This window comes from Necator americanus, chromosome I, assembly GCF_031761385.1.
Source record: "Necator americanus strain Aroian chromosome I, whole genome shotgun sequence".
NCBI lineage: Eukaryota > Metazoa > Nematoda > Chromadorea > Rhabditida > Ancylostomatidae > Necator > Necator americanus.
The window spans coordinates 21,038,663-21,064,920 of NC_087371.1; the positions used below are offsets into that span (position 1 = coordinate 21,038,663).

At 41.2% G+C, this 26,258-nt stretch overlaps 3 protein-coding genes across 3 annotated transcripts; 1 reads left to right on the forward strand and 2 right to left on the reverse strand.

Moving 5' to 3' along the window:
- Window positions 1-1,391: 1,391 nt before the first annotated feature.
- Window positions 1,392-1,613, reverse strand: RB195_006387 (uncharacterized protein; the record flags this gene model as incomplete). Its single annotated transcript, XM_064179440.1, has 1 exon — window positions 1,392-1,613. The coding sequence occupies one exon, from the start codon at window positions 1,611-1,613 to the stop codon at window positions 1,392-1,394; it is 222 nt and encodes a 73-aa protein (XP_064036395.1).
- A 142-nt stretch (window positions 1,614-1,755) lies between these two features.
- RB195_006388 (uncharacterized protein) lies at window positions 1,756-13,344 on the forward strand (the record flags this gene model as incomplete). Its single annotated transcript, XM_064179441.1, has 8 exons — window positions 1,756-1,873; window positions 7,477-7,604; window positions 10,069-10,286; window positions 10,633-10,761; window positions 11,802-11,931; window positions 12,011-12,164; window positions 12,408-12,515; window positions 13,262-13,344. The coding sequence occupies 8 exons, from the start codon at window positions 1,756-1,758 to the stop codon at window positions 13,342-13,344; spliced, it is 1,068 nt and encodes a 355-aa protein (XP_064036396.1).
- A 2,835-nt stretch (window positions 13,345-16,179) lies between these two features.
- RB195_006389 (uncharacterized protein) lies at window positions 16,180-22,073 on the reverse strand (the record flags this gene model as incomplete). The annotated part of the gene is made up of 6 exons (XM_064179442.1): window positions 16,180-16,284; window positions 19,153-19,299; window positions 19,401-19,505; window positions 21,304-21,401; window positions 21,452-21,545; window positions 22,035-22,073. 6 exons carry the CDS (start codon window positions 22,071-22,073, stop codon window positions 16,180-16,182), a joined length of 588 nt encoding a protein of 195 aa, XP_064036397.1.
- Window positions 22,074-26,258: the final 4,185 nt, after the last annotated feature.

A 26,258-nucleotide genomic window follows, 5' to 3' on the forward strand; every position in this document is an offset into this window, starting at 1 on the left:
AAACTTGAACTTGTAATAAAGAACTGCCTTTTTCAACACGGAAATTTTGGCAAAGGGAAATCACGTTGTCTATTGTAACAAAAATTTAGCTAACAGAAATGTGAGAAGCGAAGCTATCTAGGTTCTTTGTTGAAGTTGCATTTCAGTAAATAACGGAAATTCCTGAAAGCATAATAAATTTGTAATATAGTATATAGTGGAGGATACTACATTAACATGTGCATTCTCTCAACATTGAAAACGATACGAATCAGCGACAGAGTCATAAGAACTATTCAGCAGAAGTGAAGTGATTTCCTTTATAGAAGTGGGAACCGCTGGTCTAGGCAAAATTAATAACAAGAATAATAAGATGCTGTTTCGATCTTTTGACTTATCTTTCTTGTGATGGGTGTCATGTAGTTGTTGTGCGGTCGGCAATGGATTCAGCTGTTACTGACCATTTGATAGTTCAAAACGGTCGCGTGCCCAACCAATCCTCCCATACCACCAGCATAGACAAATAGATACCAAGTGTCTTGGTGGATTAAAACACTGACTTAAAACATCAGACAAAAGCTTTGCAAAGGTCAAAAGCAGAAGTCTTTGCAAAAGCTGTACGTGCTGCATGTATGCGGAATGCACATCGAAACAAAAGAGTGGTCTTACAACTGCAAGTTTGTGAGATAAATTAAGATGCAGTGCGGTGATGGCAAACAAATACGTGATACACCAAAATGCTATGCTCGAGAAAGCTTGCAAATCGATTCAGAGCTCATAATCAGATAATTTTGAATCAGACGGGTGTCTTTGTAACATCTGTAATCCTGCCCCTATTGCAGTTCATATTTTGGCATACATTTTTACATGACATTTGACCATGCCTAAAAACCAACTGCTTTCTTTCTTCCCTCAGACTTGAGTTTGAGAGATATTCAGTTCTCTCATTTTATTCGTCCCACCTAGAGAAATTGGGACACTTGCACCTTTAGATGGGTGAGAGACAATTTGTCTCTTTTCCTTTTTTCCATTCATTCAAAACAGAAGTAATCAGACTCGGCCGGGTGTCGAAAAAACAAGGTCTGCTTGAGAGCAAGAATAAAAAATGAAATTGAATTGAAATCAAGAACCTTTGATCTCAATGAACGAGCCTTTCTTCTTCTAGAGATAGTGTACCAATGATCGTAATCGTTACACGTAGAGTAAAATTCGCCGGATTCCATCGAGTGGAACAAAAAACTACAACAGCACTTCCTTAAGTGAGGAATGTGAAAATGGCACAGAACACCACCAAGTCAGCTCCCAAAAGAGGCATAACTATCTTCTTCCTGACAAAGACACTCAATGAGACGTTTTGTGCTCTCTACGCGTTCATCAGAAAGCAATCACGCCCTCTAGAACACTTAACAGAACTAAACCGTTCCTTTACAGGTGTCATCTTCTGCATCGTCGTTATCGGCGGCCGATCTGATATTGGTCCCGCGTGGCAAGTGGCTACGGTAGTTGAAGGTGCGTGCAGAGGACGCGAGTGAGCGCGCGGCTGCGTAGCGGTCGCCGTGGTTCGGTCGTCTGCGGATCACCTTTTGCTGGACGAGAGCGCGCGCCGTTTCTGTCTCGTCGAGTCCGCCTCCCATTCTGCTACGTGTCGTTGTTGCGGGTGATGTCCGTGACCTGATGTCACTGATTAATTCGTGATAGAATCCAGCAGAAGCGTAAGAATAGAGCAGCAGAGGAGACAACAGTGGTTGTGAGCCGGATTCTGGAGCGCGTCTCACGATGGCCTGCTGTCTGTCGGAGGAGGCGCGCGAGCAGAAGCGCATCAACCAGGAGATCGAGAAACAGCTTCAGCGTGATAAACGCAATGCACGAAGAGAGCTCAAACTTCTCTTATTAGGTTTGTTAATTACTACATTTTATTTTCTTTTTTGCTCTGTTTTTTGTCTGGTTTTCTGCTCCGTTCACAAAATCCTCTTCTTCCATTGTTTCGTATTTTGGTATTTTGTTCCTTCTTTTCTAGTTGTGCTGTATTAGTGACTTCCGCAATGAACCTCGAAATTACCTCCGCATTTCTATGTTGCTCACTGAAGCCTTTTTACTAGCTAGAAACATCTCTTTTCAGAATGCTTAGAATGCTCCTTACGCAAATTTATACTTTTTTATATTGCTGTCGCTGCAGCACCGATATTTGACACTGTACACCATAACAAGGTTGTAGATTGGTCATAGAGGTTAATTTCACCTGTGTTTTCTATACAGGTTGATTTGTTGTGTTGTTGTTGCTATTGTCTGATTTGAGTAGTTACGTGTGAGTGGGGGGTGGGGGTAGAGTATTGGAGTGTGTTGCCCTCGGGGCGATCGATTGACGCCGCCATGGCGCTCTCTTACAGCAGCAGCATCAGCAGCGACGGCGGCGGCCGCACGTCAGGGACTCAGTGTCGGCGAAACGAGAGCGCAGACGACGCGACAGCCGCCGCGACTGCAGCAGCTTCTTGTCGGCTGTGCAACCTAATCATCGGCTGGGGGCTAGCTGCTGCCGACGCCCCGCTTTCAGCCGGACGCGTCGTGACGGACACGATAGGGTCATCCGGCAAGCAAAAAAGCGCGTTATGTGTATCTGGGTTTGGTATAGAACATTATGAGGTGCCATTTTTCTCGGAGGATCAGCGCTGATTTATCGTCGTCTCGCTATGCGTTTCATGAGAAGCTAAATGTATAGAACGCCGAAGTAGGGAAGATTACTGAAAAAAGAACTCATTAGAAGTTTGGCTTATTTCACAGTAGCCAGTTTGGCATGCAAAATTGTGGGTTACCACAATCCTGACCGTCCCCTGCGCACATACCGCTCATGCGGATTCATCTGATTGCCGAGAACATGACGGAAATAAACGCTGCTTTCGTTAACAAAACTTAAAATGGGGGGTTCGTAGAGCGGCACGCTGTTATAGGCTAGTGGCCCCTAGTTAAACTGCTGCTCTGTTAACTGTAGTTGTTATCGTACACAATTAACTGGTTTTTTTCTTTGTAGAAACTGCTTTCACGCTTCATTATCTTTTATAGGGTTGTGGACACAAGTACTACATCCAGAACTTGGGCTTTCTGTGCTTGGAATGCATTATATGCTCTTATGGAGTAGTTAAGGAGTTTTGAAAAAATTAATACTTTTTGTGGCACACACATTATATGTAATATATACATAATATATGTCTATTCCAAAGTATATATACACTTATATTTTCCTGGATGTAATTCAACCTTTGACTGAACAGCTTTCTGAAAAAATATCCTTATTTTCTTGATGATTTTATCGCTTAGGTCCTTGATTATTGGCACTTACTGGATTTGCGTTGCGAAACCGTTCATACTAGCTATTTGGAAATGTTTATGTGGTAGAAGAACCTCATATCTGAAAACTTGTTACATTTTAATAACGCTGGTAGACGGCAGAGGTCCCGCTTCCTTTACACAGTCTTCAACCTCTTGAACTTCATAGTATTTCGTTGAGAGAAATTAGATACAGAGATGAACAGGTGAAAAAAATGCAGACAGTACAAATTTACCCTGGTTGGCTGCCTTAAAACGATATTCATACTCCTGAATGCTCAACATTCTACAGTCAATGTAACTGAAAATCCTCACCCATTATATAGTTGTTTTATATCAGCTGCGACCCGAATTTTTACATTATTCGAGATCACACTTCTTCACGCTCGAGAGATCGGAACTTGTGCATGTTTTCCCGTAAAAGATAACTGTGCTGTTTTTTGTAAAAATCATCCTTAGATTTGGCCAGGCGGATTGAAAAACGTGAAGCTTTCAATATTTTTCATCCAAGTCCCAGAAGAAAAAAATGGGATTTCCAAAGAACAGTTATTTAACATTTTTCAGAGCAAACATTCTACGAAATATATCGAAAAGTGTTTCTCAAAGCGCTATTCTCATGAACTTATTAGCGATCTTCGAAACCTAACAATGTGCACAGAAGCTGTGCATTTTTGGTCATTAAGTATCATTAAATTCACTTGTAAATTGTTTTGAAAATATGTAACCTCTAGATGCACGCGTAAGTTTTCATTTCGTTTGCAAAAATTTGGGTCCAGGGGAGATCGATTCTGTTCTATTTTTTTTCCGAAATAATGCGCCACTATCGAACTACTTCTATGCTCCCTTTTCTTCCTCTTCCCTTAACTTTTTTCTTTCTTCTTCTCTCTACTCTCCCTCTCTCCCTTATTCTCTCGCTTTTGGGAAAACCCTCCATCGGCTGATTGATAGTGGGTGGTAGGAATAATTTAAGATGATCGAATCATGTTGTTGGATAAGTTTCATAGAGTTCTGTGTTCTTGTTAATCCTGTCCTGTCCTGTCCGCTTATTGCAGCAAACAAACAACGGAGAACGCTCGTTTTTGTAGTTAATTCCACATAAAATTGCACCTATTCAATATGTTTTTAAATTGCTGCTTCTCGACATTGTGGTAGCTTGTGCGTTTTTTCCTCAGAGCTTCATTTTCACTCTTCCATCATGCTGGTTCTCCAGTGCTCCCTCATTCATACATTGAGTTTTTATACGTTAATTAATCTTCGCAGTGGTCGCAAAAAGTGTTTCTTAGTGTATTTCGGTCGATAATGCCCCTGACGTTGTTTCTTCGAAGGTTCTTTTTCTTCGGGTTGTTAGCTCTAATAAGAACCGCGAGTTCCGAGCAAGATACAACTCCCTGTCAGAAACAGAAACTTGTGGAAGTCTCCTACAATTCTTTGCATACCGCCTCGCGTATCAGGTTGAGCGATATGATCTGGTTTCATATTCGAGAGAACGGAATTAACGAAGCGCCGCCGATCGATACTTGAAACGCCACCCCCGTAAGATTGCAGGCAGCTCTTGCCAAGAACAGGGAAGGTGGAGTTGTCTCTGCCTTAGTTTACGGCTTCGCCAAAGTATCCACAATGTAACTACAAAGGTAAAAGTTTGTTTTTTTGTGAAGTAATACACTTCCTACTTCCACATCTATTATGCTAGTGACCTATAAATGTTAGATAATACAATTGTGAAGCCATTTTCGTTTTTTTTTCAGCGTTGGGCATTTGCTCAATGCCCAAAAGGAGGAGTCAAATTACTTTAAAAAATTACTCCAAGCTTACTACATTATCTTCAAATACTTGGACGAAGATTCTGGAGAGTATAAAGATAACGACCTTGATTGGAACGGCATAACAAATTCTATAGTTATTTTCGTTTCAAAATCATGTATGAGAGAGGTAGATGCTGCTTGCGAACTAGCCATTTCGGAATATATGCGCTTTCCTTCCATGGTGATCATTGTTAAGCCTCGGTAACGGAGTTTTTTTTTTTTTTTTAGCTGACAGCAGCACCTCGATTTTCCATGGATAGTCGGAGCTGCAGGGGATTTGGTATCTGCAAATATTCATAGTTCTAACTGCTACTGTTTGGGTGATTCTGTTTGTTTGTTTTATTCAAGAAGAAAAAAAAGAACTGTCTGATGCTGTCGAAAATCAGATTCAATAAGTAAGGTTTGTAGTGTTAATTTTCGCAGATAATTAGCGTCTACTCTCAAAAAACTTGGGCCGCTTCCAACTTCTAGAGTATCAACATTTGACCACAAATTGTTTGTGTTTGTGAGCTTAATCACTGCTATGGTAGTTTGGTTTTGGAAGAGAATTTATTTCCTGCTAATAAGCTTTTTTAAACTTGAGTTGGAGTGAGTCCTGATCACATGCATTCGTCCTTTATAGACCACGAATTAGATGAAACTGCACAAATCCAAACAAATATTTCTTCTTTTTCTTTTTGAAATCTAGCATAGTTCATGGCTGTCTACTCATGACCTGTAGCGGTCCAGAAATAATTTGCCGGGACTTGCTTTTGTAGGTAGAATTTCCTTCAATCGCTATGCACGCTTCGATGGGCTTCATTTTTTCCTGTCGCTGTCCGAATGCATTTGTTTGGTTGATGGACATTTTCGCCTTGTAGCAGTGAAGTTCGAGCGTTGACAGGCGTTGGTAGGCAGACGTGCCACCCACTAATGACTAGTTCCTCACGCGTCTAGCTAATGGCCAGCTAGCTTTGCGAAGGTTTGTGGTGGCGAAGTCGACGAGAATGGGCGGTTTTGGAGATAGTCACTGCATCAGAGTGAAAATTCTCTAAAACTTATGAGTACGACAGAAAATATGTATTGTTTCGAGGTAATTGTTCCTTTATTCCAAAGGTTCCTGTAAGCCTCCAATTTAAGCAGTTCCTGTAAAGGTTGCTGTGCTTTCAAAACACTCTTGAAGACTTTTTCGCTCACTTTATTCTTGCTTCCAGTTTGAGCCTTTACGTGTGAAATGCATGCCATACTAGATAATAAGTTGGTTAATTAAGTTAATTAAGTTATCCTTATACATGTTGTCAGTAGTGATTACCCGTACTGGCTTCTTTTCTTGTTGTTACCACGGTATATCAGAGAACCCGTGCAGTACCAGCATAGTGTAAGCGATAATTGTTTCCGCAACAGATTTTACATCAATCAGACGAACAAGGTGGGATCAATTCTAACAGCTTTGTTGGTTCTGCACTGTTATCACGAGTGCTTTTTGAAGTTAGCACTATTTCCAAAAGTTGCATTTTTGTCGAAGGTTTACGTGGTATCCGTAGTTTTGACATGAACTACGTTAACTGGGTATGATTTTGCAAAAAAAAGTGAAAATCTCTGTCTATTCCACTGGACAACGTACCTACTTGTGAAATGTAATTTTTGCGAACGTCAAGGTTGCTTTCGTTCTGACTTATACATCAGAAAGGAGGAGTAGTAGTTAATATGATGAAATGCGATCACTGATAATCCACTGACTATTTCACGGTGTTGCATTATTAGTATGGAACAGTCATCAGTTAGAGACGGTTACCAAATTTTCCACGGCTATCGCTTCTATATTTCGCTTTGGAAATTGTGAGTGTCCTATCCCATAAGAAGCGGCAAAAATAGTTGTATGGTTTCGAAGAAAACCTTCCAGTTTGATCAGCAGTGATTGCAACTGCAGCCGAGAGTTGAGGCCGTATTGAGCTTTGTATTCTTTCTTCTCTCGTTTCGTCGCATTTTTATTCTTTTCTTGCAGCGCAGGTCCATCTTCCCAAATGTATTTACTCTAAAAACCTCTGCTTCCCGAAGGTGTGGTGCATAACTGTGGTAGGGGTCAATGCGGGGACCGATGGCATTCTCGTGTGGTCTCGATGGCTGCTGCCTGGTCGACGAGAAGGCGCGATGCCACTAATCGATTCGCACACCACATACGCTGCCACCACCCGCGCCGCTCTCGTTTGCTCTTTCACGTTGTCTGAACATTGTTTGTCTGATATGTGCTGCTTGTACATCAAGAGAAACAGAGCAAATTCGGGAAGGAGAGGATAAATGAAGGGAACCAGAGAGGTAGAGAACATGAAGAGCTAACAAGAAAAAGGGAACTGCAACATGTATGTTGATATCATATCGAGTAGCTACTGTTCAGGTACTGGAGAATCAGGGAAGTCGACGTTCATTAAACAGATGCGAATTATTCACGGGAACGGTTATTCAGATGAAGATAAACGGGCTCATATTCGACTAGTTTATCAAAATGTCTTCATGGCCATACAAGTAAGTGTGCTTTAGAGTTCCTATTTCTATACTTTATTCTATTATTTTAAAAGAATACAGACCTTAGTTTTCTTTTTTGTAAGCTTTTCCGTGTATCTCGTTTGTGTCCTTGGCATTTGAGGCGACATTAGAAAGAAATACTTCTCAAGTTGGCTAGAAAAACAACAAGGCTACACCAGTCTCTCGTAATTCAGCATGCAATACCCGCTGGTCACACCACCATTTAAAAGATTTCACTTTCTGTTGTGCTCGGAAGTATTAGTTGCTCTTTTGAGAAAAAAGGGCTTTGGTCAACGATGCTTACTTTACGTGTGATCATAGATGCGATAGTCGGAGCCGGTTCTCTGACCCCCTCCACTTTTGAACGGTTGGGGAGAGGACCTCCTTCACTTTTAAACGGTTGACAAAATTACCCCTTTCACTTTTGGACGGATGGCGAAAGGACCCCCTTCACTTGAGCTGCACCCCATAAACTAAACCCCCTTCACCTGAGGAGGGTCCGGCTTCTCCCTATCACACCTATGCGTGTGATGCATACTTTCTGCTAGAATTTAAATCGTGTCTAATAATGAATCAGACTGTACTTGAACTGGCCAGGATAACAGAACATGACGTCATGTAGAGTGGTATTTGTTGCATCCCGCCAATAAACCTTATTCACGCCCTTCCGTACTGGATACTTTTTTTTCTAAAAAAGGTTTGGATTGAGATTCGCAAGAACGATCCGAACTAACACTAACATTGATACTTTTTAAAAGTCGTCTATGTTTATTTGATGCCTATGCATACAACTAGGGCCTTAAAACCACTTTTTTTCATAACAGTACTCTCCAATTCATGTATATCTAAATATTTGAAAAAAAAAATTGTTTGTCAGAATTTGCAAACTATTGTTTTTGCATCATAGCGATTCGAAGTGCAAAGACATCTTTTTTAATCTAGAGTTTTTAAAAGTTGATAGTATGACAGGTGCAGAATAAGTGCTGCAAGTGTGTTGAAATCAAAGTCTTCCACAGATAGATTATTCTTTTGATCATTATTATGTCGGTATTTATGTTATGCGTTCCAAAATATCTTTCGTTATACTGCATCTGAAATTGCTTCCATTTTTGGACTGTTTCGGAGAAACTGTGGGAGTTGGAGATCTCAGTCGAAGTACACCTCTATCTTTTATAAAACTATATCCATAGCTCTAACAGTTGGTGTTTATTTCTGCCTTTATAGAAAGAAAAAGAGAGAACAGGGTTTACATTTTTCTCGTTTTTTTATCACCTTTTGAAATCACTGGTTCTTGAACCACTTCAGTTCCGGCAACACCCTCCCCCCCTTAAGTATGCTTGTAAAACTCAAACTGCCGTAGTCCAGTCCACTAATTGTGGTAGGATGAGCCGTATCGTGGAACACGTGACTTTGGGATCCTGTTTAAATGATGTGTTTACTGAAACCAGGGTCCATCAAATCGACAAAATGCAATGAAATTCTGTACGATTTTTCGTTTAATATGTAACGATTCAAAAGATGGAAGATTGGTACGACATTTTCGTCTTGCTTATGATTGAGAACATAGGGCAGTGGAACAGGTGCAGCGGCTACGTGGGAATACTGGGATAATGATGAATATCATGACTTTCATCTTATGTTTATCTAATATAAAGTCACCAAATATTGATTGATTCTGGAAATAGCGCAGGGAATGAGCAGTCGATTTCATGCAATTGGTTTCAGTAACTCTAACTTTGAAGTGGAATTTGGATGAGAATGTTACGTATCAATTATATTGAAATATTAAATGAAAAAAGAAAGTGCAATGAAATGTAGAAACAAATGCGTCAAGAGTATGCCAGTACTACAGGTTTAGCCTCTCTAGGAGGAAAACTCGTTCTGAAATGTAATTCTATTTGCCAGTTCTTTTCTAATTTGAAAAATAGAAGGAAGAGTGTATCGTAGCATTTTAGGGAAGGCGAAAATGCTGCAAGATGATGTCTAGAAAGGAAGAGACGAGTGAAAGTTATTTTGCTTCCCAATTTTCTTAATTAAAAAATGAAAATAAAACATTAACAACGTTTTCTACAAGTAAAATATGAGCTATATTTGAAATCGATGTGTGATTGTTCATAACGGGAAGTTCATTTCATTATCGATTACAGCGTACACAACTGAACTGAAAGAGGTTGTATCGAACTTAAAAAAATTCTAAACATCTCTTAGATAGAGAGGTTAAAGATTGCGGATGGAAATATCGACTATACCTTTGTCTATGATTTTTACTCGACTGCGTCACGCAAGGTATATAACGTTGAGGAATTAGGACAAAAGGGAACCTTTAGCCTCTTCATTTTGGGAATGTTCGGCTTCACCATATCGCATCTTTGCCCCATTCCGTAATTGCATTGGTAATTCCTGGGTAAAAGAACATTATTGGCGCTTCAGCCGTATTTTGAAGTCATCATAATTCTTGTTGCAGTCAATGATTCGTGCAATGGATACGCTTGGCATTGAGTTTGGCGACCCTTCAGAAGAACTGCAAGAGAAAGCAGCGGTCGTACGTGCAGTGGACTTCGAGAGCGTTACTTCTTTCGAGGAGCCTTATGTGTCGTACATCAAAGAACTCTGGGAAGATAGTGGCATCCAGGAGTGTTATGACCGCCGGCGAGAGTACCAACTAACTGACTCAGCTAAGTAGTAGGTTTTAATGTTTATGCTCAGCATCTTGTTTTCAACTATTTCAACTATTCCCGTCAATGATTTTGAGTTTACTAATGGATTTACTTCCTAACGATTATCTAGAGATGATTTTATCAGTTTATTTTTTGTCTTTACTGACACTGAATTGGAGAAAAATGCGTGTTTACCTGTGACGCGTGTTCTGATGTGATAATTTTACACCATGATTCATTGGAGTCTTTTTTTTTTCGAAAAAAAATCTAACAGAATTATTCTTTTCGAGCATATGGACATGCTAGAAGTATTTTATCATTCTCAATACATCAATCATTCTTCAACACTTCCACAATCACCAGTTTTTCAGTTATCTGTCGGACCTTCGACGGTTAGCAGTGCCAGACTATTTACCGACAGAACAAGACATTCTGCGGGTTCGAGTACCTACGACCGGTATAATAGAGTATCCCTTCGATTTGGAGCAGATAATTTTTAGGTGAGGATTGTTGCCTACTTGATGTTATTTTAATATGCCCGTACCGAATGGGTTACAGTACATTGCTTGAGGCTTTGTTTGGTTGCGCTTCAAAACTAAGCTAAATTTTTGATCATTCTGTTCTTCGTATCAGAGTGGATTCAGGAAATGGGGAAGAGAGGAGAAAACCCGAAGCTTTCGTAAGCTTTAGAAGTCAATTCAAAATGCGTTGTAATAAGTAAAGCGGGACGGATGTGGCGCAGTCGGTTAGAGGTTCGCTGTAGCCACACGATCGAGGGTTTGAAAGCTCCCTGATGCAAACCAAGCCCTTCATCCCTCCGGGGTCGAAGGGGATAAATTGGTCCAGACTTGTCTGGGAGGATAAAAACACTGACTTGATCATCGGCTGGCTTCCGCAGGTCATTGTATAGGTCGACACGCGTTCCGAAACCTCAACGATTACGAATTGCAGTAAAACGCGTTGGCGCATCCCAAGTGGATTGATACGCCAGTGACTTTATCTTTTTACCCCAATAAGTAAAGCGGGTTATAAAACCACTTTTTGAAAATGAAATTGGAAACAGCACTTCAGGACTGAAATGTTGTAGCACCAATACATATATGACACCGAGAATCCAAGCGAACAGAACCAGTAGTGATGTTTCTAATGTAAACTGAAGCTGTAATGTTTTACACGAACGTAACTGTTTCTGGTTCGAAAAATTCAGCATAAATAGCGAGATAATGCATTTTACGTAATACTGACATACGTTCTGCTCCATTAAGATGTTTACTGGTCGCTGAAGTCGGCATCTCATACCTCCAGTTACAAAGGTGACTGGCTATCGTGGCTGTGCGGTTTGAATTTTCTATAAAGCTTTGAAACTCTGGTTCTTTCAATGGTCTTTTTGAAATAAAAGTTGTCTGCTGAAATTTATCCCGCTTAGATCAAATGAGACAATCAGCACCTTTTTGTCAGCATTACTCAGAGTTAGATCCATCAGATTTCTTTTCAAGCGTTTTCAGATTTCAACAGGATATTCTATGTTTCCTGTTTTCAGGATGGTTGACGTCGGAGGACAACGTTCTGAGCGACGGAAGTGGATCCACTGCTTCGAAAACGTCACTTCAATTATGTTCCTGGTTGCGCTGTCGGAGTACGATCAAGTTCTGGTCGAGTGTGACAATGAGGCGAGTCGTTATATTTTGCTTTGCTCTCTCGAATTTATTTTCGTAAACTCACTTTGATACGAATACTCTTTGTTTTCAGAACCGTATGGAAGAGTCGAAGGCGCTGTTTAGGACAATTATCACATATCCATGGTTCACGAATTCGTCCGTCATCCTCTTCCTGAACAAAAAAGATTTACTGGAAGAGAAGATATTATATTCACATTTAGCTGACTATTTTCCGGAATACGACGGTTCGTTCCGCCAAACTTATAGCTTGTCTTATGGTTATAAAATTCAGTAGGAGAGTTAAACTTTCGATATATGTAGAAATGTTTGGAAAATCGCTAAAAGTTCTGTATATTCCTAGTCACAAATCAAAACTCAAAAATAAAAGTAGTTTTTAGGATTGTTTCGATAAGGATGTATCATGTTGTGATACTCCATTACTTTCTTATTAATCTGTAATTGTTTCGAATTTATTTCTTTCTTTGCAGGTCCTCCACGAGATCCGATAGCTGCGCGCGAATTCATACTGAAAATGTTCGTCGATTTGAACCCGGATGCAGACAAGATCATTTACTCCCATTTCACATGTGCAACAGGTGTGTCCATCGTTTCGTGTGCAGTAGATCTGATTCAGTCTCAGTGAATATGTTCATGTTACCAATTATTTCTATTGTTCTGCGTAGTGGCATCTAGTTCCGCAGAGGCAGATGCTTTCACATTCCTAAACTAAGAGTAGCATTCATTCCATTTTTTCGAAGAAGGAATCGGCTTACCGGATACCTTTTGTGAACTTGAAAAGGCCATAGCAATAATGAGAACGCATGTCATATCCGTGAAGGCCTGCGGAACGTGTACGTGCAGCTTGCGTCGGACGTGTGGCCTGTGTTTTCTTCCAATTACTTTGTGTAAAAAGTAGACATGTGTTTTGCAGTCGCAAAGAGGCAGGCGGTGCAATTGCTCTTAATACATTCTATCATAACTGTGCTCTCACGTTTAGTCGCGCACGTTTATAATCAATCAATGCCGAAGTTCTTAGAATTTAAGAAAAGAAAAAGTGCTTGCGAGAACTTATTTTCCATCATCATTTGGGTGTACTATTTACAATGCTTTAACTTGAATCCGTTTTATTGTTTGCCTGTGCTAGGTAGAACATTTTGAATCAATTTAGCGCAGAGCTGTTACATTTGAATAACGAATGTAGTTTTCTTTTCGTGTTCCTGTTCTATGACATCGTCTTGACCGTGTTTCTGTTTTTATGGTTGATCCAGTATAGAGTCCTGCTCATGCAGCTAATGTAATTATGAAACATGTTCATCCTCATTGAGTATATCTTATTTTTCAGATACCGAAAACATCCGTTTCGTGTTCGCTGCTGTAAAGGACACGATTCTGCAGCATAATCTCAAGGAGTATAATCTGGTGTAACGCGTCGTCGTCGTTGCTCTCGAGGCGTCGTATCGCCGGGTGCTTGTCTTTCGTTGGTTCGTTATTCGTGCGTCGACGTCAGTGTCGACTAGACTGCCCGTGTGAGCCGCCGCCGTTGAATCGCCTAGGAATCGTTGCTTGCTCGGCTGCCAAGCGTCGTCGTGTCGTTGTCCTCGCTCATCTCACCCCATCTACCGATTGATTATCCTCTATTTCCTTCCATAGTTTGCTCGCAGCGCCCGTTTAGGGGGTCCCCGTTTATGTCAGTTTCCTTCCTCCTCGTTTGTATTACGTCGGAAGGTGCGCGCGGCGCTCCCATCCAACTCTACTTTCGCACTTTTTCCGCTGATCGCTCTCTTGCTGTATCAGTTTCGAGCGTCCTGCCTACACGGCATACCCCTAATAGCACTCCCTTGCATGGGTATCGGTAACTCTTATTATGTATATACCGACGTATCCCTAGTCACGATTATCTGCTTCTACCCCCGAATACCACCCACAAATTTGCAACACTCCAGTTGACCTTTTTCTATACTTTTCACATGCAGCAACACCATTTATATGTTGTATCAAATATTTTCTATAGTTTTTAATTCATATTTATTAATTTTGAACTCATTTTGTGTAAATGTTTTGTGGATATGGTTATTTCATTGAATTTTGTTTGTTTTACAGAAAATAAATGAGCCAAAACTTGTGTGATGTACTTTTTTTTCCTAACGATGATATTTTTGTGTGACATTTTCGCAGCAATTAACAGCAGAATGCTGTAATGCTTGGAACTAAACTATTCAAACAACAATGAAAGGATGAGATCGAGTGGAGCTCTGGACCGGAAGATTAAGTTTATAGAACCCATATCGAAGAAAAATTCTAGGGTGTCTCCGTTACTTTTCACTTTTCCATAGAATGGTAAATCCCAGAAACGACTCGTTTCAGTTCAGTCTGTAATTCTTGTTTTAACAGCAGATGTAATCAAGTTCTTAATAAAAGACAGCGTATCACGAAATTGACGGAAAACGAAGAGTTGGTACTGTAGATTAAGGGAACGGACGTGCCCTATCTCATTTGGAACTAGTTAATCCATAAAAAGGCGTGGGAACCGCTTTATTTCCTACGAGGCACGTTAGAACGAGCGTTCTTATGCGCGCTCCGATCCCCTCAGCAGCCTATTCGTTGGTTTTACTTGAATAAACTCGTGAGGAGACATTGATCTTCGACCACTCGCACGTGCATGCGCTGCATGCACGTGCGAGTGGTCGAAGATCAATGTCTCCTCACGAGTACGCTCAAGGGCGGCGCGTTGGAATTGATCTTAAATGAAAAAACGCCATTGTTTTTTTACGACGATTAGGGAAAGATGATCGGAGTCACGCTGGTTTCAGTAATCTACAAGCGGACCTACACTTTTTCCTTGGGTTTCCGTGTCACGTCTCAAGAAAATTGTTTGTTAAAGGCATCACCTCACGAATCTGAGGTGGTACGTATTTCAGGTGAAGTATTCGTATACGGGATAGTACATTATGGAGAGGGGGTGATTGCGTGCGTCATTATGGAGAGGGGGTGATTGTCTGCGTCTTCCGGGCCGTTTTTTTACGACAATTAGGAAGAAATGGGTGGAATCACCCCCTTCTCCATAATCTACTATCGCGTATATGAATACTCCACCTGAAATACGTACCACCTCAGATTCGTGGGGTGATGCCTTTAAGTTCACACACAGAGAATGATTTGCTGTAGTAGTAAAGAACCATATAGTTGTCGATACTTCTAACTCATAGAATAAGATATCGAAAAGGATATTTCTGTCCTTTATTTATTATGCAGTGCTCGGACGTGTTGGCCTTAGGATACAAATGCTTTTAACTGTTAGCTTGCTATAGTGAGTTGGTTAATTTTACGATAGCGACAGGCTGTGCTGCGATTTTTGTACTGCGTACCGTAAGTTCATCCGTAGTCACGAACTGCAGGTTTTTTTTTGTGGCGTAATTGGAAATAATAGAATCAGAGAAGAGAGTGATCGAATACTGGCTACACCTAACTCGTAGGTATCGACGTTTGTCGTGAACGTCTCACGCGAGATCCTCACCCGTACTCTCATACGTAAACTTCAACATATTCATCGACGCATAAGTGAGAACATTGGCGTCATGACTCGATATCAAGAAAGACGCAGGAGATGGAGAGAGCTATTTTCGTTCACTTCATTATTGATGTGTACACTGAAGAATACATTGCTGAAGTAGCAACATTGAGATGTTTGCCAAAGTACCACCACATAGCATAGAACTCTCTATGTTACGTTTCATTACGTGCACTACAAGAAGACTGTTTGTCCTCGTAAGGCTATACATCCACAAGCTGATCTATTAAGCCGAATGAGCTAAGCTAACAATGTGAATGTACTATCTTTTTCTTGAGGGCGGGTGTAGCGCAGTCGGTGAATGTTCCGCTGTCTTCACGATCCATCGGTGGTTCAAATAGGCCAGCTACATGTTCGTAAACCACAAACGATTCTGAATTGAAGTGAACGTGGTGGCGCATCCCAAGCGGATTAATTAACGCCAGACACTTTATCTTATATCAGCTTCATGTTTTTCTTCTTCTTTTTGTGATTCATGTTTATTATTAATTCACAAGGAGAAGAACATATTTGAGCAGGTCAGAAAGCAAAAAAAAAAAAACATTTGTTGGGAAGGGAATACAACACCACATGCCGTGGGGGGATCAGCAAATAGAACGTTTGAAATTTGTGAACCAATTTTGGTAAGGAGATCGCTGCCTCATCCGGAATGAACGAAGTGCACAAAGTCTTCCAAAGTAGCAGAGGCGGCATCACAATTCATCGTCAACTCCATAGTTTGCTGTTTGACGATGCACACGATCCGATAGGAAAAAGACGAATACCACCAGCAGCAGCACAGAAACCGCGAGTAGAACCTGTAGAAGCGTTTTCTCAATGAATACATATTAACGCAAGTCTGATACAAAGGTGTGAACAGAAATGTATAGTCGGGTCAAGACAACATGAAGCTCGGTGCAGTTACGTAAGCGGCTGCGCTTGGAGCGGCACGGAGGAGAAAGAGGTTCGAATCGTGATGGGATCATCGCGAACTGTAGCGATGGGTGTGGTGGCAAGGATTCCACTACGATCCTAACCACCTCCGCTGCGCTCCACCACTAGAATGCAGCCGCTTACGCAAGTGCACCGTGCTTCGTATCGTTGTGACTCTACTATACATACTTTAAGAAAACCTTAGATTAAATTCCAAAGTTTAGGAGTTAAGCACTCGAGAAAATAAAACTAATCCACAATTTTGATGTCTGAGATTTCCATCCACCGAATACACAAAGTTTTTTTAAAATTCATCTTAGTTAGGTTGCAACTTAGATCAGAAACCCTTTTCCTTTATTTCAGGGAGAACGAATAGCATTTTCAATTCGTTCGCTTCTTTCTTCTTCTTCTAAGGAATTTCCTTCTCGCTACTTATTTCCTTATACTACTTGCCCCGTTCTCAGTTATGTAAGCTTTTGATAACACTGAACAGCGTTATTAATGAGTTAAGAAATCATTCATGAGCGTCCTTCTTTTCAAATATTTATTTTGAACATAAAAACTACGGCAAACTAATCAATAATTCACTCTCCGTTGTTGTTTACGACATCCTCCAATTGTTCGATAGAAATGCCTCAGAGTGTTTTTTTTTCATGTAAAGTTTTTCAAGCGTCATTCGTTGATGATTCCATGTAGGCGCAAATCTCACTAGCAGCTTCGATGAGCTTGGAACCTCGATTAAATATTCAGCAACGAACAGCATCGAAGGCAAGGCTACAGCAGTTCGTCAAACATTTTCACAAGCGAGGAAAACCGAGAGCTTAAAATTCACCAAAGGCATCTTGCCTTCCGAGAATCATGAATACCTGCTAGCCATGAAATTTCGCCCACTTCCGCAAAGTTAGTGTGGAGATGCCATATAAAACGACCTCAAGAGAAAAAGAACTGTAATTTTAGATGAAGCTTTATAGGCAGGAAACGGCATTCACTACCCCGCCTGAGGCTCGCAAGATGAACATGACTATCGTCTGGAACGTAAATAGAACATTTCGTGTATGGAGAAAGAGGATGGAGACGTCCATTCACAAATTTCCCGATCTTAATTACGTTTGTCTGCTTCCTCGTAGTCAAAGGGAAGACGGATATACCATCTGAGATGTCCTCCCTAAGTCTCATTGACGAAGACGGAGGTCTTAACAGAATCAAGTATGAACTTCTCAAGAAATTGGGGGCACCATTCTGGTAAAGTTCCCCAAAGGTGGCTGCTGGAGTGCAAGATTTCTAACCAGAGAACCAACAGGACAACCTTATGTACAAAAAAGGAGATCCGCGACTTCTATTCTGTTTGTTGTCAGAAAGAGAGGGAGTGTGTGTCACTGAAGGCTCCATCGAAGAGATAACGTTGATACTCCGTTTCACGTTACGAAAAAGAATTCCACACTTCTTCCTAATTCAACGTCAACGTCATAGATGTTTATGCTCGCCAGATCCCTACTAAATATACGTGCTTAAGAACTTCTCACAAGCCTTACTATATCAGTGTAGCGATGCTCGCGCAAGTATGGAAATAAATCTAGGTGGTCGAACACGTGATACATCTCGATGAAAATCACCCTAGATAGGTAGAATTACTAGCGCCGCCGTTGCAGGGTTGCACGATATAATCATGCAGCAGAACAACTAAAAATAAATATGGTTCACAATTTAGTGTTCAATATCAAGATCTCTAAGGTGTTTCACAAGACTTCACACTACGGGAATTACACTCGAAGAGGTCAATGAATAACTGCCAGATGTCACGGAAATTCTTATTAATGTTACAAAGCAAAGTCAGTGGATAGATTCACATGAATACTGACGACTTTTAACTACGCGACAGTACTGAGACTTCTCACTATTTTACGTAAAGTAATTAACTTTTTTGGCAAGAAAAGAGGGTAGTAGAACACATTGATTGGACAGCCAAAAAGAATTGAGATCAAGTGAAGTCGGCGCATTTTCGGAAAATCGGCTATTTTCCTTTACACATGTCTCTACGGGAGGAATTACGAAGCCCGGGCAGAAAGCCACATCTTCCGAAATTATCTTTCGCATGTGTAAAGGAGTCACCAGAATTCTGCGCCCTCGTTTTTCGCATTTTCTTTAACAATCTTTATCGAGTTCGAAGACTGGCTATCATTCCATAAGTTTTCTCAAGAAAAGATGGCCATTCTCCTAATATTTCTTTGACTAATTCAAAAGTAATCAACCACTTCGCTTTAAAAAGACATAAGCACTTCAAGATAAAGTGCGAGGATGCAAACTTTTGATATTCAAGAATTTTCGAGTGTTACGAAACTTCTGTTTCACTCCTTGTGAATGTACAGAAGCCAGTACAAGAACTCCCCTAAAGGACATGATAAAACGGCTATGATGTAGCAACTGTGCAAACCTGAGGAAATGGACAACGTAAGAAAGTGGTCCTTTCGAATTTGCACGCGAACACCGAACTCAGCTAGGCAGTAGTTATTCAAAATTATTGAACTCGCAAGTTTTGAAGACATCTGCATCCATTAGTAAGTCTATTTTGTTTTTTCTTTTGATTATTAACTCTACAAGTTCCCATTCCATTTTTAGCTGTAAAGTTACAACGGAGTTGGTTTACCAATACTGCAAGATTATGGTAACAAACAAAAACCAGTTAATTACCAATTTTACTTATTTTCTACACAGAATCCTCCCTTTTTCTTCGTGTTTGCAAAAATCGTCATCACCTTTTTTAAGTTGCTAGGCTGAGTAACAGGCGACCCAGAAACACTCCCAATGTAATCTGTTTCCATTTCTTCTGGTGAAAGATAGCGCACCGATTCGTGTCCACACATTTCTCCATCAGAACCGGAACCAGAATCGGAATCATATGTCTAGAGAAGTAATCTACACCTGCAGCGATCCGACTAATTGCGATTATTAATCAAATCAGCTAAGCAAAGAAAATGACAAAATGAACTGAAAATATATCCACCACTTGAGAAGATGCGCGTACTGGCGCGGTTTGTGTAGTTGTGCCCATGTGCGGAGTTTCCGACATTACTTCTTTGACACGGAGTTGAGTGAGAGGCTCCTCATCCTGCAAAAGACCTCTGACTAGTACTGAGAAGCGCCGAGCAGCTACCGAACTGAATTATGATTTGGATCCTATGTACACATTTGCTCTGTCCCTCTGGCGAGATGTCAGTTCTTCGCTACTTACTTAATATTAAAGTTGCTTATTTAATATTAAAGCTGATTATTCGCACCTTCAACAAAACAGTTGTTGTTCTGTGTTCAGTATCAAAGCGTAGCGACAAAATTATAGATCGATGTACTAGTTTTGTGAATCTAATCCAGCGACCGAAGAAGCAAAGCTGACGAAGATAGAAAAGCAATATCGTTTGACTGTAAGTACAGCTTTTTGTAGATACAAGAACTGCCAATTTTTAGCGTGTAGCACTTTGAAACCAGCATAAAAGGATACATCCTAATTATATCTTCTTCTACCGGTATAACTATAAGATATATCTTTATAGATACCACGCATCATGTTCTTGTCTAGGATGGAACGGCACCAGTTACATTTCCCCATTGTAAAGCGTAAGATCAACATCTGTAGCAACAACAAGCAGGTATCCTAGATATTCTGCTTCTTCTAGAGAACTGAAGTACTTGAACACTAACTATTGAAATATTAGAAGATGGGTTAGAGCACAGACAACGCAACGCAGGGATTTAAGAACTTTGGGTGCATATTCAACATCTCAGATTGGCTAGCATTATTTAATTATAAAATACTAATATGTTAGCTTCTTGAACTTGAAAAAATATGAACTTTCAGGAGAAATTGGGATAAACGGTTGCTGTTGCTATATTAAACTGGTACACTTTAAGAAAAGACGACAACCCCAACACTCGAACAGAAGTGGACAACGCTCGCTTCCTTACATTTTCTCGAACAGGCTTTTGTTGGAAAAAAATCAAATTACCCATTGAAGCTCAACCTTGAAGAACTGGTTCAGATCATCATAGCAGACTCAAAGTGGACTGAAAATTGGTGCAACTGCGTAAGCGGCTGCGCTCGAAGTGGCGCGGTGGAGCCAGCGGTTGCGATCAAGATGAGAAATTCGCTAACTGGGGTCGGACTGCAGAGGTAAGGGTCCCAGATCGTTCGGAGCCGCTATCACCATCGCACCGCTTCGAGTGCAGCTACCTATGTAAGTGTACAACGTCTCATATAGTTATGACCGGACTGTAGAATTTTAATTTTTTGTCGCCCTCGACAAAAATAAGATAACAAAGAAGGATTATGACATCTGATACCCATAAAGATATCTTAAACTAGGAACGACTATAAGGCAGTGTTAAAGAATCCCAACAGCTTGTGCCCAGCTTGAAACTGCTTGTTTAAATGTGTTCGAAATTGATCAGGGCTAACGAAGCCCTTTATCATTCCAAGACAGTTACACTGGATATGCCTGGGTAGAGAAAAGCACCAACATAGAGAACTAGCTGTTTGTGGATTCTTCTTACAATTACGTATTTGCAGTGATGAATACCCTAGTGTCAGCTTTATTCATCCCTCAATTTTTTCATTTTTTCAGATCCAGACAACTAGCACACTGATCTATCCTTCCATTGCGACACTCTGAAAGGATATGCAGATCAGGCAAGAAGCATGCCCCCATCGAAAGTGGAACCATTCAGAACTTAATTGGTCCCACAACGGACGAGTGTCTGGCATCTTGCCAGCAGGAAGGAATGTGGGTGGGGATGAGCAGTATCTCGGTTGAGTGAACACCGGCAATAACCAAACTTATTGTACTCATCCTAACATATTTTACAAATCAATAGTCAATATGGAATTAGCGAAATGTTGCGGCCAAATTTCTAACCTGTTCTGGTGGTTCTTTTTCTATGTCTAGATGGTGATTTGGTGTGGAGCCGTTACCCATAGTGGGCAGGAGGGTTGGTTGAGAGAATGCAGCATCTCCTTCAACAATCTTTTTATTAACTGTACCTCATGTGTGTAGAAGATTTTACCTTCCATTGCCATCAAAGTCCTGAGCTTTTTCAAATGTAAAGTTCGCGTTGTTGCTGTCACCGGCCCAACGTTTTGTCCAAGAGCTGTAAGTCTCTAGAATGAAAACGGTTGGTGAGTGTAGTACCATTCACAGCAAGCTTCCTCTCAATGTGTAATCAGTTTATGTCACAGATAGATGTTCAAACTTCACCCCACTGATGCATATATCAGTAGGTTGAAGTTTGAACACTTAGAACTAACGGACCGTCGATAAACTATGTCTTCTCTTATTTTATAACGAACATTAGCTCAATAACCACCCATTCAGCTTGATTATTAAACACATTAACAACTGTCTTAGTCAGCAGATCTGCATCTAAATCTAAATCTGCAAAATGATGAGAACCAAACGAGCGCAAATGCAGGGAACGACCTTGAGAGGATAACTGATAGTAGTCCTAAAATCAGAACCGAAACTCTTGCAGTATCTGTCGACCCAACAGTTTGAACTGCGACATCTTACGCGGCACTTTACTCACCTTTTGCTTTAATTTCATTTATTACTAATTCACTTTCTTACTTTAACTGCATCAGCATACTGACCTGACGGATTTCAACATCGGATAAGTTCTCCAGATCCATACTAAGAATAATGGAAACAGATGCAACAAATCTGTAAAGCAATTAAGTCCTAGACTTTCTTGATCACTGCGAATAAAATCGAATCATTAGTGGGAGTAAAGCTGATGATAGAACAGTGACCATTGCAGTACCCACTGGTACCTCTACCTTTCTTAACGTACGAACTATAGCTGGCACATGAAAAAGGAACAAATAATTCCGAAAACGCAAAACCTCGAAAGAAAAATCAAGAACTACATTGAAAAAGGAGAGATAACAGCTGATTCAAGAGGTATTAAGCAAAGTTATAGATAATTAAATCACCCACATGTTCTAACATATTCGATCTATAACTACTGGGAGGAGGATCCCCTGTGCACTGCCACTAAACTACGTACAAAACACTCAACTTCACGAATGTTTCTTACTGTTCGTGGTGTCCAGTGGGCGATCACCGTTGCAGAAGGAGGAGTGGTGTGCTGTCATCGACCCCGACGATCGTAGAGGGGTGGTATAGCTCGTCCACTGCACATTCTCTGTCTGCTTCCCACAATGAACATTCCGAACCATCGCTGTGACCATCTCCAAGATGGTGTTAAAAACGCTAGGCTTTTAGCACCCACTATATAGTCTGTATGGAAGAACTTTAACTATTTTTTTTCGGGTGGGACATGGTGGTTGCTCGGGCCGGAAAAAAAAACGGCACACTGGCAGATGGATGGGGCAGTCCGTTCTTTTTTTTTCCAATTTTTCGATTTTCAAGTCACCCGGGACCACTTTAGGGTTATTTGACACCCTGAGAATAAGTACAGCACCTATCGAGCATAAAGATTAAATCGGTGAACGGTTTCCGAAGAAAATCGAGACCTGCTAAAACTGCTTCTCATCGCCAACCTAAACGTTTGTTTTGCCGAAACTGCTTTCGGGTTTAAATTTTACTGTATCTGTGATATAGTTCTGTTTTACATCTTTTTTACTCCGAAACAGGCCTCACCAACCTCAACACGGGCTCTCTTCAACTACCTTAACATCAAAAACAGCCTTGCCTTGAAACGAGGCGCGGTAATTGAGGATGCTAAGCTGAGCGTTTGTGTTCTTGTTTTTCGCACGTGCTGCGCTATGGATCATTCGCTAATTACAGGGTCTTGGAATGCATGAAAGATCATAGTTCCAGCGTTATTTGGGAATCAGTTTATTGCGACCAGACAGATCACAGATAGCTTAATGGTTATGTTTGTTGCGCAACTTGCCAGTGATTTTACCGCTTAGGCATAGCACAGTAGGATCAAAACGACATGAATATGTACGCAATCGCGTGCGTGCTTTTCTCTAGGCGCTTCGATGGAGCGTAGGAGTGTGGTGAAATTGTTGCTGGCACATCAGTGCGGTTCGAGACGGTCTGAACTCGGTTTCAACTGCTGCCTCCAGCGCGCCGTTTCGAGCGCGTACGCAAATGCACAGCAACTACACTCGTGATTCATGTCGTTTTGACCCCACTATAATTAGTCGGGTCAAAACGACATGAAGCATGGCATTTGGAACCGAGGTGGGACCATCGCAAACTGCGGCGATCAGTGATGGCAGCAAGAGTTCCAGTACGCTCCTAGCTGCTACGCTCCCTGGAAGCTGGAAGCCCCTCGATAGATGCCGCATACGCAATTGCGTACGTGCTTCATGTCGTTTTGACCCTACTGTAGTTGCAAGACCTCAGAAGCATGCAAGTCTGATCGAAAAGTCGTGGCAAATCTTACATTTGAAAATCCGATATTGTTGTTAGAAATGCTGGGGTTTCTCTTGGACAATATGGACTTCGAGGTGCAGATAAGGAGTACTGTTTTCGCTCAGTTCCCTCTAATCGCCCTGAAAAATGGGAAACGTTACGCCGACATGGCGCGTGTACGAGGGTTCCCCGTTACAGGGTGTCGTAAAAGTTTGCTGCATCGTTTCTCACTATGGCTTTTCGCATGTTCGGAACACCACAGTAGAACAAGGTTTTCGTGGTCTGAGTGACCAACTTCACCAAGAACGAACGCCATAGCTAGCAAGGAAGAAATATTTTTACCTAGCTCCATTTCCTTGGGTGTTTCTATAGTTGTGAAGGAGAGATTCAGTGATGTTTCTGACCGTTTCGGACGGACTTGGCCTTTATTGGATCATTCCATAAATAATACGGTGTTTTCCAATTGCATAAATAAGAGTTTGACATTCCTGCATCAATTTATTCTAAAAACAGAATTTTACTTCGTTCTAGGTTTTATTCCTACTGAAGAGCGGGTGTAGCACAGTTGTGAGAAGTTCTACCACAACTGTTCGGTTCGGAACCGCCGTAGGTCGACGAAGCGTTTCACTCCTCCGGAGTAGAGGAATTGGTCCCAGAGTGCTCTGGGAGGATAAAAATGGTGACCTGATACATCAGATAGGCCAATTATGTGGGCTGCATACGTATTCATAAGCTTCGATCGATTCTCAATTCGTATGCGTTTTGCACCCGAAAGGAATTGATTAACACCGGCACTTTACCATTGATCCGTAGTCTCATTGAAAACCCTGAACACTTCAGGACGATTTTGAGAGTTATTTTCGCAAACTTAAATGGAAACAGCAAAGAAACATTGTGGAATATCTCGCTTCACAAGTTCAATACAGGCAGCAACCCAGCGAAAAATCTAAGAATATTGATGCTTTATATAAAAAAAAATAAGCGTAAGCCAGCGTAACGATGATTCCAGAAATTCTAAGACAGAAACTACCTCGAAGAGAGAGCAGCAATGTGGGAGTAGTTTTCAAGCGAATATTAGCAGAGGTCCACTGAAAGTCTGGTAGAAAGCAGAAAAGGGCTGTAGAAAATGAAAAAGAGCACATGTTGGGCAAAAGTGTTTTATTTATTTTGTGTTTGAAGCTGCAGAGGTGAGAATAAGCGTTCACTATGCCAGTCGGAACATCGCCAGTCATAAAACAAAAATGACCGCGCTCTGAAACCCAGATGGACTAGTTACAGCATCGGGAAAGAGGACGGAGAATGTCACAAAAAGCAAAATAATTAATAATTAAAATTAAAAAGGTCAAAATAAACAAGAATTGGAATTTACAAGACTCCCCAATACTTACTATTAATTAACCACTGCTGCTACTCGGATCTCTTCGATGGGTGCTTGCCTCTCACCACCACGTCATCCCAGAGACCTTACCTTCCGACATGTCCGACGCCCTTTCATGTCGCTCTTCACCCAGTTTCAGTCAAAGCTGAACGTCTGAAGAAAACACCACTGGTTCTTTGCATCCCCCTAGTGCAGCTCTTCACTTCACACACTGTTCATTCCTTGCTTGTGGGAATCTATGATTCCTAAGCGCTGGAGGATCACCACGACCGTACTGTTTTGTAGGAGGGATCCATGTGCGTTCAGTAGAGTAATCTTTAACAGGATTAAAAGAACATTAGATGAAGAACGGCTATGCGAGGAAAGAGGGTCTCGAAAAGGGCTCAGTACGATTGGCCAAATACGCACAGTAACAAAATTCATAGAAGTATTACGAGAGTACAGGATGCCGCGATGCGAGGATTGGGATAACATGAGAGTGAAACCTGGCGGCGGTAGCGCCGTCTCCATTTCTGATGAATTGTTTCACCGATGAAACGAGTAGATAAATCGGTCGGTTTCAGTTAATCATGGATAAGGTGTGTTCATGAGAAACGGATGGTTTTTTGATGCCTTTTTCTCGTTCAGCGAGTTTTATATATCTGAACGCTCTCGGTATGCATACTTAGCTCAAGAAAAAAAGGATCTACATGCGCATAGCTGAAAAATCATAATGCTACATAAAGCTCGAATTGTGAAGGGTTAAACCTTTGTTAGATTGCGGATACTTGAAGTAGTCCACGGTTTGTTGTTGATCTCAAGAAAATTGTTTGTTAAAGGCATCACCCCACGAATCTGAGGTGGTAGGGATTTCAGGTGGAGTATTCGTACACGGGATCGTAGATTATGAAGAGAGGAGTGATCCCGTCCATTTCTTCCTAATTGTCGTAGAAAACGGCCCGGAAGATACGGCTTCCGGCGCTCCGGCGCGCCATTTTCTACAAGGAGTTCGATTGGAGCGCGCCAGCCTTGTGCGCACGCCGCATCTTCAGGGCCGTTTTTAACGGGAAGTAGGAAGAAATGGGCGGAATCACACCCCTTTCCATAATCCACCATCTCGTATACGAAT